The sequence below is a fragment of the Enoplosus armatus genome, chromosome 12, assembly GCF_043641665.1.
Source record: "Enoplosus armatus isolate fEnoArm2 chromosome 12, fEnoArm2.hap1, whole genome shotgun sequence".
NCBI lineage: Eukaryota > Metazoa > Chordata > Actinopteri > Centrarchiformes > Enoplosidae > Enoplosus > Enoplosus armatus.
In genome coordinates, this window is record NC_092191.1 from 13,015,236 (window position 1) to 13,026,097 (window position 10,862).

At 43.5% G+C, this 10,862-nt stretch overlaps 1 protein-coding gene across 3 annotated transcripts; it reads left to right on the forward strand.

Moving 5' to 3' along the window:
- The first annotated feature begins 348 nt into the window (after positions 1 to 348).
- rrp12 (ribosomal RNA processing 12 homolog) lies at positions 349 to 9,975 on the forward strand. 3 transcript variants are annotated; one of them, XM_070915960.1, is made up of 34 exons: positions 349 to 487; positions 1,305 to 1,534; positions 1,793 to 1,876; positions 1,986 to 2,062; positions 2,174 to 2,279; positions 2,358 to 2,474; positions 2,599 to 2,737; positions 2,874 to 3,001; positions 3,103 to 3,201; positions 3,287 to 3,378; positions 3,480 to 3,591; positions 3,844 to 3,944; positions 4,049 to 4,163; positions 4,248 to 4,390; positions 4,484 to 4,605; positions 4,692 to 4,756; positions 4,847 to 5,009; positions 5,122 to 5,276; positions 5,487 to 5,554; positions 5,699 to 5,792; positions 5,892 to 6,050; positions 6,164 to 6,244; positions 6,383 to 6,488; positions 6,598 to 6,705; positions 6,797 to 6,954; positions 7,040 to 7,131; positions 7,937 to 8,092; positions 8,182 to 8,354; positions 8,439 to 8,563; positions 8,645 to 8,686; positions 8,797 to 8,875; positions 9,064 to 9,131; positions 9,226 to 9,308; positions 9,415 to 9,975. In XM_070915960.1, the coding sequence occupies exons 1-34, from the start codon at positions 349 to 351 to the stop codon at positions 9,515 to 9,517; spliced, it is 3,882 nt and encodes a 1,293-aa protein (XP_070772061.1). In that variant the 3' UTR covers positions 9,518 to 9,975. The 3 variants fall into 3 exon arrangements, with proteins under 3 accessions (XP_070772061.1, XP_070772060.1, XP_070772062.1); XM_070915959.1 differs by having other exon boundaries at positions 8,439 to 8,549; positions 8,640 to 8,686; XM_070915961.1 differs by having other exon boundaries at positions 8,439 to 8,534; positions 8,640 to 8,686.
- Positions 9,976 to 10,862: the final 887 nt, after the last annotated feature.

Here is a 10,862-nt window from a genome sequence, read left to right on the forward strand (position 1 = left end):
GTCAATAGGAATGCATTACAGCTTCATACATGTACACATAGGGTAGAATAGTATGTCTGACTTAACAATACCCAAATCAAGGTCCACTCATTAGCTTTTTCTGGAGCTTTCAACTGTATTACAGTCTTCATCAGTTTGGTTTGGTTCAGTTGAGATGATCTGTTGGCAGGTTAGCTCAGTGGCTGTTGTGTTTTTATGTTGTGCATGTTGTTTAGCGCCATCTCCTGGCAAAATAACATCAAGGACAGGTACACGTGAGTACACCCGTGACGTCTTTGGTAAGCGACAGGCTCATCTGGAGCTGTACAGACAGTTGCGGGGTAACGGGATTATTTTTTAACCCCGAAAATGGTCAAATCGGGGAAACTTCGGTCTGGGACAGGGTCGAAACTCAAACGGTGGAAGAAAGGACGCAGTAGCGACTCAAACCCGCAGACGAGTCGTTTCCGTCAGGCTGCTAAAAGCCGCTTCTTCAGCCGACCCACCGGTAAGCTTCCTATCACACGTGGGTCTCTGGCTAGTGCTAACATTAGCTAGCGTCAGCCATTTAACTTTATATGTTGCGCCATTAAATGTTATCAGAAATCCCAAATAACGCTGTCAGCGGAAAATCCAGCCTCCTCTCTTTCTGTCTTTTCCTTTTGGTCAGCTGAAATAACTCGTCAGTCTGTGTCGTCTTTGATTGGAAACGATAACGACTACTGTTTGTTTGTGGCTGTGTCAGCCATAGAGACACATTGCTTAACTGAGTCGTCAGATCAATATAACAGTTAGTTATCGCTGATGTCTTATAGGTAACACCCTGAAATCGACTAGAGTCTTGACAATAATATTATAAGATTTTGAACAGGGACATACATTTAGTCGTGTAAGCTCTGTGCTCCATCACATTAGTATATCTGTTTTTATAAATGCTCTGAAGTTAAAGTTTGATCTTTCAGCTGTAGTTTGAGGGCGCTTACATCCACACATTGAACAGTGTAGGAATCGCAGTCCCATTTATACATGGTCACCCAATTGTTAAATGTAATTGAACAATTATGTCCTAACATTTGATATTTGGTTGCAAATCCATTGCAGTTAATGACTGCTGCACTGACTGTCTACAACCCATAGACATCATCAGATGCTTGGTAGCCCTCCTGGTGATGCTTTGCTAGGCCTGTGCTGCACCATCATCCTTGTGTCAGGGATTTTATGTATCCCTGTTTATGCCAGAGTTTCCAAAATTTAAATTGGACCTCATTCTACTATGGTAAAATCTTAATGTGATGGTGTGCCTCTCATTCTTTTTTCCCCCACAGGAAAGAGTGATCTCACAGTTGATGCTCTTAAGCTACACAATGACCTGCAGACAGGTCCGCTGGAGCTCAGTGCAGGCGGCCGTAAAGATGCCTGTATGGAAGAGGAGACAGATGAGGCTTTGTCAGACAGGACCTCAGGAACCTTCCTCAGCGGCCTGTCGGACTGCTCCAACCTGACCTTCAGAAAGGTGCAGCGCTACTGGGAGTCCAACTCAGCTGCTCACAAAGAGGTAGGCATTACACTGAAGGTAGATCATGTATTCACAACACTATAAATAAATTGCTTTATGTGGCTGATTTGTAATGTTTGCAAACCTTGCTTTTATGTAGTCAGAGCGCCCTTTTGCTTTTGCATTAGGAGCAAGAGATAAAAAATGTAGGGTAGCGCTGAAAAAGAGTTGATACAAGGATACCAGCACTACTAGCAAATGTATGATAATATATAATTTTCCTGTAGCTGTAATATTGTCACCTGATGTGCCTCACAGATCTGTGCAGTGTTGGCAGCTGTTACTGAGGTGATCCGAAGTCAAGGAGGGAAGGAGACTGAAACGGAGTACTTTGCTGCTTTGGTGAGTGCTGTCCTTTTTTAATATGTTCACTAAGATATGACCATATAATGTATTATTAGTGAACCTAGGTGTTGTGTCTGAAGATGAAGCATGTCTGTGGTTTCTGTAGATGACCACCCTGGAGGTCGTGGATTCAGCAGAGTCACAGGCTGCAGTGGCGTACCTCCTCAACCTTGTCATGAAACGGTTGGACTTTAACAACTTTTTTTTCCCCCTCCAAAACAACCCCCCACCCCATCATGTTGATGCTCATTAGATATGACTGGAAATGTTTTGTATTTGTATTTTGTTTCGTAGGGTTCCTGCTCCAGTGCTCATGTCTAAGTTCTCGGACACAACCAAAGCTCTGATGGACGTCATGTCTAAACAGGCCACGTCTGAGGCCGCCTCGGCTCTTAGATGGGTGAGTAGATTTCTCTCTGAGCCTGTTTCTTGTTGAAAACTGCAGCAAATATTGATTTAGTAATTTTTGCATCTATAGATCCTGTCATGCCTGGCCACTTTGTTGAGGAAGCAGGATGCATCTGTCTGGACTTACCCGACTACTCTTCAGGCTTACCATGGCCTTCTCAGCTTCACAGTGCACAGCAAGCCTAAGGTCTGTCTCAGCAGCCGAGTAGTAGCTGCCTCAGAAGTGTTAAATGTTGAATTCAAATATTGAATGAGATGCTAAAATCGTACAATTTCACAAGGTTTAATTTTATTCCACTTTTTCCTCTCAGGTCCGTAAAGCAGCACAGCAAGGTGTGTGCTCCATTCTCAGAGGGAGTGACTTCCTATTTACAGATAATGCCCCAACCCATCACCCTGCTGCAGCAACAACAGCCAAGTTCTGTATCAAGGAAATGGAGCAGGCAGGAGGTAAGACGATATACATTGACAAATGTTACAAATGCAAACAGCCGTGTTGCACCTTTTTGCTGGTTAACGTGATGAAGATAATAGTTGGTGATTCTGTGGTTGCCTTGCAAGTTTATGTCTATTGTTTTCCCCTCAGGCAGCAAAGAGGACACCACCACACTTCATGTGCTGGGTCTCCTAAAGGAGTTGATGGGGACGTTTCCTCTGGGAGCTGTCAAGTCCTGTTGTGAGACTCTGCTGCGAGTGATGACACTCAGCCATGTGGTGAGAACAAAACAACATTCATAGGTGCAGCCAGATACCCTTTGTTCTTCTACATACTCAAGTGTACTTTTTAACATATACTACTGTGTTTCTGGCTGTAGCTGGTGACGGCGAGCGCCATGCAGGCCTTTCATAGGCTCTTCAGCGGGAAGCCAAATGCTGCAACCCTCTCGCCAGAACTCAATGCACAGATCATCACGGTGAGAGAATACAGACAAAACTAATGGGCCAAAATCATAATGCAAAATGTGGTGTGAAAGCTAAAAGGCCATTTCTCTTCCTCAGGCTCTGTATGACTACCTGCCCAGTGAGAACGACCTGCAGCCTCTGCTGGCCTGGCTCGCTGTCATGGAGAAAGCACATGTTCACTTGGCAAAGTAATAAACTGTTTTCTCACGACAGCATCACAAATCTGTTCTCGTAATCATGTAATTACGTGTTTTCTAGTCAGATTAGTTAACAGTCTGTCTTCGCCTAGTTTGCAGAGCTCTCTGAGTTTGGGTCACCTCCCTCGCCTCTTCTCTGCTGCCACGTCCTGCCTGTTGTCACCTCACACACAGGTGGTTTCTGCAGCCACCAATACACTGAAGGTAAATACAGAATTTTCAGGGCTTCCACATTGAGTCACTCAAGTTGATGAAGATGTTTTTGTTTGTTAAGGCTTGCTAGGCTCAGGGTATTTCTGGATTCTAATTGAATCTTTAAAGATGCATTCCAGACAGGGACGTCTGTGAAATCAGTAAATTCTTATAACTGGCAGGACATTTTTACAAAAGGGTGAGTTGGTGGTTTTCATTTTTTACAGTGTATGCAGGATCCTAATTTAAGTTTGTCTGTTTCAGACTTTGTTGACTGAATGTGTCGCCCCTCGCATGGAGGAAATGGGCACAATCACTCCCACAGCCTCTGCAGGGAACCCCTCCTATGTCTGCAAAATGTTTCGGTAAGTTCCTGAACTGTTTGCCAAGCTAGTGTCAGTCTTTTCCATCTTTCTTTGTGAGACCACATGTAAATGCTCGTCATGATAATTGTGTGTGTGTGTTCCAGCATCATAGAAGAAGGATTGTCCTACCGCTTCCATGCCTCCTGGCCATTTGTGCTGCAGATCCTGGGATGCTTTTATCGAGTTGCCGGGAAACAAGCTCACCCCATCATGACCAAGGTACAGTGGCAAACTTTTGGAGATCACTATGTGAGTAAAGACAGATAAAGGTTTGCCTGAGTCTTTGTGTTGTGTCCCGGACAGTCCCTGCAGTCTCTGGCAGACCTGCGCTCCACTCCTCAGTTCCCCTTCAGTGGAGAGTTGGACCTGGCAGTAGGAGGAGCTGTAGAGAGCATGGGGCCTGAAGTTGTGCTGAGTGCCGTACCTCTCAACATCACCGGCTACGAGTAAGGACAAAATAACACGGACACACAAACACTGTGGAGCGGGCGTTTTGTTTTTATAGTGGTTTAACTGTGTGTTGTTGTCTTCTTCACCAGGGACGACTTGGAGTTCCCCCGCAGCTGGCTGGTCCCGGTCATACGGGATCATGTGAAGAACACTCACCTCGGTTTCTTCGCGTCTTATTTCCTCCCTCTGGCATCTACACTCAAGCAGAGAGGTAAGCCAAGTCTGCGATGCTCCACTTGAGGGTCGGGTGATCCAATTTTCTGTGTATTGACTGATGACTCTGTTCTTGTGTTGTAGCTGAAGAGTTGGAGCAAGCAGGACAGAAACTTGAGGCCAAAGTCTACCAGACATTGCAGCTCCAGGTTGCTCTACATTGACTTAACTTTGTGTTCAGAGTAAAAGGTTCCAGGGAATGAGTTGTTCAATAGTATGCCTAAATGTCTTTCTTTCAGATTTGGACCATGCTCCCTGGCTTCTGTACATGTCCTGTGGACCTGCTGGCATCCTTCAAAGGCATTGCCCGCGTACTCGGTATGGCTATCAATGAACGGCCGGACCTGAGACTCACAGTGTGCCAGGCTCTACGCACTATTGTCAACAAGAGCTGCTTCACTGGTAGGAAGACGCACATGTTCACAGAGAGAGACGACACATAACAAACTATTGCAGCTTCTTACTCTTGAATCAAGTAATTCCAAAACCTGTCGTGTCTGCTTTATGTCTGTAGAGGAAGAAAAGGCAGAAGTGGGCCGCTTCTCTAAGAACTTCCTGCCCATCTTTTTCAACGTGTACAGCCAGCAGCCTGCAGCTGGAGAGTCCGGCACCTACAGAATGGCCATACTAGACACCATCAAGGTCTACTTAAGTGTCACCGAAACACAGGTCAGTTAAGTTTGCTCATACTCTGCTGCACAATGTTCTCATGTGGTACAGTGACAAAGCAGTTCATGTTTGTTTATATAATTTAGTGTGCCAGGGGCGGAGGGCTGGACATGCATCAGGAAAACCACGTCTGGCCCTCTATCAATCCAGAACTGATCATTTTTGATAGGCTGTCTGTCCTGTCTCACTAATCAAAACGGTCATCCGCAGATGGTCTGCACGTTCCTGCAAAAAGCCACAGACAGATTGAGCAGCACGGACACCACTGAGTTCACGCGGTAGGACATCATGAATATCAATATACTGCTATGGAATTTTGTTTACCTTAATCAGTTACTTATATATATTTTAGAGTAGATGTCCGTGTACTTACTCTTCCGTGTGTTTGCTTCTTTTTTGTTCTGGTTTTCTCTTCCTCTCAGGCTGTCAATGATGGACCTCGTGGTTGCCATGGCTCCCTCTGTGGATGCGGTCACCATGACTAAAACCTTTGAGCTGATTAGGCCGTATTTGGAGGTAAGGGAATAAACGTTGTGCTTAAGACATACGCCTGAGGTTTGAATTAAAAACTAGACGTGTTGTTAACTTCTGTCTGTTGGTGCGTTTTGTTTTCAGACCAAAGAGCCAGGCATGCAGAAGAAGGCGTACCGTGTGCTGGAGGAGATGTGCGGAGGAGAGAGAGAAGAGTGCAGGTCGTTTGTCGTGGCTAATCTGGAAACACTCAAAGTCGTCCTGCTGGAGACTCTGAAAAACGCCTCTTCACCAGCAAAGAGGGTGAGAATGCTGCACAGAGAGACACAAACTGAAGCAGACATTAGATGGGATCGTGTACCGTGATTTATAGTGCTGTCTGATTGTATCTTTCTGTTTGTTTTGCTTTTTCTCAGCCGAGGCTCAAGTGTCTGATCCACATCGTGAAAAGGCTCAGCGAAGAACACAAAGACTTTATCACAGCACTGCTGCCAGAGGTACAAACACAAATAAGTGCTGGCAAACACACACACACACACGCACACACACACACACACACACACACACGCACACACACACTCTCTCTCTCACACCAGCAGTATTTATCATTTTCATGAGGTTGTTCTCTGTTTCAGGTGATTATCTGTACCAAGGAGGTGTCTGTTGGCGCTCGTAAGAATGCCTACAATCTGCTGGTGGAAATAGGAAACGCATTTGTCCGCTTCTGTGGGAACACAAAAGGTAACACACGTCTATAGTGTCTTTTTGGACACAAGTTTCTCACTCTGAAGATTTGACAAGTGACCCGTGAAGGTTTAAAATACTAATGAAGCATCTGTCTCTGATCCAGATGCCATGGAGCAGTATTTGGTGTTGGTGTTCGCAGGACTCACAGGCTCCGTCACCATGATCACCTGTACAGTGATGGCGCTGACTCGACTAGTGTTTGAGTATAAAGGTAGGCCTGCTGACTTTCAGCTTTTTCCTGCTGGTGTTTTGAACTCTTATATTTGTGAACTGGATTCAGTCTGCTGCCTTTTCATTCCCAGACGCTATAAATGTGACCACCATGGAGCAGCTGCTGTACAATATTTCTCTGCTGCTGTCGTCTAATACCAGAGAGATAGTCAAAGCCGCCTTAAGCTTCATCAAGGTCATCCTCTTCATCATGGACCCCAAAACGCTGGCATCACATGCCACTGTCATGGTAGGCTTTGACATTTTAGATACTGAAGTCTACTATAAGAGATGAAATGGCTGTGCCCTCATTTAACTCTCTGTCTTATGTTCAGATGGAGGGTGTTGGGAACATCAAAGACGATGTGAGGAGACACTTCAGGACCAAACTGAAGAACATCTTCACTAAATTCATCAGAAAATTTGGGTACGTGCTGGTTTTCTTTCTCCTTCTGCTAAGATACTGTAAGTATTTGCTGGGCACCATTCAGCTAACTCGTGGCTCTGATTTTTCTTTCTTTAAAACAAGTGAGGAATTATTTCAGATTGGTTTGGTAATTCCTCCTGTTTATTTGGCACATTCATAGCACTTTCTGTAAATCACTTACAGGCCAAATGACTGTTTATCAACACATTATTAAAATGGAGTTTGTACATAATCATGTTTGGTAAATGCTTCTGTCTTTGGATGTGCTGCCTGGATAACAGATGTCTCACTGTATTCTCAAAAGAACTGTTGATTGATTTATGTGCTTGTTTTTGGGAACTGATATTTGATCATCAAGGATCTGATTTTCTTTTGTTTGTTTGTCTAAATAATGTCAGTTTTTCTACTACCAGTTAACCAAAACAGTCTTGCTGTAAACACGACTGATTAAAGCACTGTCCAGGGAAATCATTAGAAGATGTTAGCAATAATACTTTAATACTAATCATACGCTGACATTAACAAAGGGATGCTTTGTTCAGTAATGGCACCAGCTGTTTGTTGAGATGAGCACAGCTGACTCCTTAAGCTGAGAGTGGAGGTTAGGGCTGAGACGCTTCCACATGTCCACATTACTGTGGCTTTCTTTTCTATGTATACCATTTGTCATGTGACCTGCACTTACCTTACTTTGAGTGTTTTGTGAGGTCTTTTTTTTTATATATAACACAATTATATAGCTTATATATGTTTGTGTCATGTACTTTGTGTATTGTTGTTTCTGATTATCTGCAATTTTTTCCAGTTTTGAGCTGGTGAAGAGCATGCTGCCTGTAGAACACCACAAGGTGCTTGCAAACATCCGCAAGGCTGAGGCTCGCACCAAGAGACGGAAACAGGCCTCAGAGGAGCAGGACGACTCCGAGAGCGAAGACGAGGCACCTAAAACGAAGGGCAAAAGGTAGACCGCTGTTCCCCACACAAAGCCCTACCTTCCTTCATATATTTACCCATTGTTTACTTAAAAACCTTCTGTTCTCTCCTCTCTAGTATTGAGGACATCCTTGCAGAGTCGGACAGTGATTTATCAGAGAATGAAGGAAAGGCTGGTAATGCTAAGAAGAAAGCAGGCAAACAGCAGAAAGGACGGGCCTGGCTCAAAGAAGGAGAGGAAGATGACCCACTTAACTTCCTGGATTCCAAGGTTTCCCAGAGAGTGCTAGGTAACAGATGGTCCCTGTGAGCCTGTATCAAAAGCATACTATACTCTGTGGAGGTATTTAAACATGGTTTTTGTTGTTTCTCAGCCACAAACCCAGCGCTGAAAAAGAGTGCCAAGGTTGAGCACGGCTTCAAGGTGACATCAGACGGACGGCTGATCATCAGGGAGGATGAGGAGGACGGTGCAAAAGACAATGGCAAGTGGAATCCTGTAGTTAATCCAGCTGTTTCGTACATTGCTTTATGTCTGAACAGGCTGTGACAGTAACCCGTTACTTTCCCCACAGATGAGGGAGAGATGAAAGATATCCTGGAAGAGGCTGGAGTCAAGAGTGTGAGTACTTCTATATGTGACGCAGTAATTATGTACCTTTCTTGTGGCTGTGGAGACATTTTTATTGGTTTTTCATTTATCATCTACGTTTTTGTTAAATGACCTTTTAGAAGAAGTTCCAGAAAAGGAAGTTCCAAGAGGACAACTTTGATGAGGACATGGACATCGAACCCCAGCTAAAATACAAAGGTAGGACTGGTACCGAACGTCCTCAGTGAAATGTTCGTAATTCAGCCTGTGCATAAAGCTTGGGCTGCGGGCAAGAGTTTGGGATGACATTAACTCTTTTTAGGTTAACATTTGACCAGGTTCTGGAGTTGCAACATGTCATGTCCATGATGAATTGTGATTTAACAGCACATGGTCTTTTTCCCCAGCTGGCGGCTCAGGTATCCACAGACCCCTGGGAGGAAGGGAAGACATCGGGGGAGACTACAAGTCAAAGGTGAGTCCAACAGCATGCAGAAACACACACTGCAGGAGTTGTTTGTTAGAAACTATAATCCTGGGTGTCTGTTCTTTCATCCTTCATCTCTCAGAAAGGAAAAGGAGATGTGAAGAAAAAAGGAAAGCTTGATCCTTACGCTTACATCCCTCTGAAGAAGGCCCAGCTCAATCGCAGGTACTTGTGACATTTCTGTTTGTAGAATTCTATAAACTTCTGACAAGGAATCGATTTGTGTAATAATGTCAGACGCTAACATCTTTTATTCTTTGTGTGTTCACAGGAAGCGTGCCAAACTGCAGGGCCAGTTCAAGGGCATGGTGAGAGGAGCCCAGAAGGGGGCGCTGTCTGGAAGGAAAATGCAGAAGAAAAAGGGGAAAGCCTGAAGAACATACTCATATTACTCAATGGACTTAAAGTGTGTGTGTGTGTGTGTGTTCATAAACATACTAGAATGCCGACATACACCTTGGATGTGTGTGTGTGTGTGTGTGTGTGTGTGTGTGTGTGTGTGTGTGTGTTGGATGTGCTGTCCTTGCCTTGATGGATAATGACAGACCAAATGGAAAATCCTTTGGCTGTCAAAAGAATCACTCAACTGTAATCTGTTGTGTATGCATCAGATAAAACTCTCCCATTAGATAAACATAAATGTATTTATGTGTGAACATTGTCTCGATGTGTAGACAGACAATAAGACAATGGTTTGGGAAGAGTCATGTGTGCCTTTTGCTATTGCATTGTTTGGTCACTTGAGGGCGCTATAGACTTCTGGCTTATTAACATTGAATGAGAGCATTCATGAATGCATTTAAGGTGATTAAAATACAAATGTAAAGCTGTTTTTGTGCTGAAAAGTATAAAACAATATTTTCTCTTTTAAAAATTGTCCTTCCAGGCTGAGGTCAGTTTATCATGTGATCATGTGCCTTCAGTGCAGCTCCTGAAAGACACTGAGAGCGAGAAGCTGAAGGTGGTTGTTTTGCTGTGAGTTAACATACCATGAGCCTTGTGTGATTCATTTCCCCTCATGGATTGCAGCAAAATGAGTCATGTAGTGACAGACTGACTGAGCTCAGTGTGTCAGTGTTTCTGAGGAGGGGTGCAGATATCCTGGACTGATTCAGGACATTCTCAGACCAGGCGTCATCCACACTGAAGTTAAATGTATATAAAGTGACTTCAGAAAGTATTCAGATCACTTCACTTTTTACACACTTAATTGTGTTATAGATTTTACTTAAAATGGATTACATGTACCTTTTTTTTTTAACTACATGACCCTTAATAACAAAGTGAAAACATGCATTTATAAATTTGGTTTGAATATTTACAAAGCCACTGTAGTGCACTGCAGGACTTCTGCACTGGTTGTTTAAAAGGGAAACAAGTGACAAAAAGATTTACATCAGAGCAGTGATGTGTTGTAGAAGTATAACTTTGAATAAACCCAAAAGCATTTAAAAAATCTTCGACTATAATAAATTTTGCAGGCTACTATATAAATGTCATGGATAGATTATTAGAGTCCTGACAGCAGCGGAAGTGTAATTAGTTTAATTAAAGAGGAACTCATATCACCAAATGTTGCATCCTGCAATATCCAATGAACTTATAAATATGCCAATAGCTTTCTGCTGCACTGACCCCAATCTGTTTGTAAGCTGATTCACAATATGACTGCAAAAAAAGTCCTTTTGAAATATAATACCATATTTTTTATATACTTAC

Coding starts and splice junctions, on each gene's coding strand:
- rrp12 (XM_070915960.1), top strand. CDS start 349: ATGGTCAAATCGGGGAAACTTCGGTCTGGGACAGGGTCGAAACTCAAA. Junction 3,592..3,843: donor CAGCCACCAATACACTGAAG/GTAAATACAGAA, acceptor TGTCTGTTTCAG/ACTTTGTTGACTGAATGTGT. Junction 6,955..7,039: donor CATCACATGCCACTGTCATG/GTAGGCTTTGAC, acceptor TCTTATGTTCAG/ATGGAGGGTGTTGGGAACAT.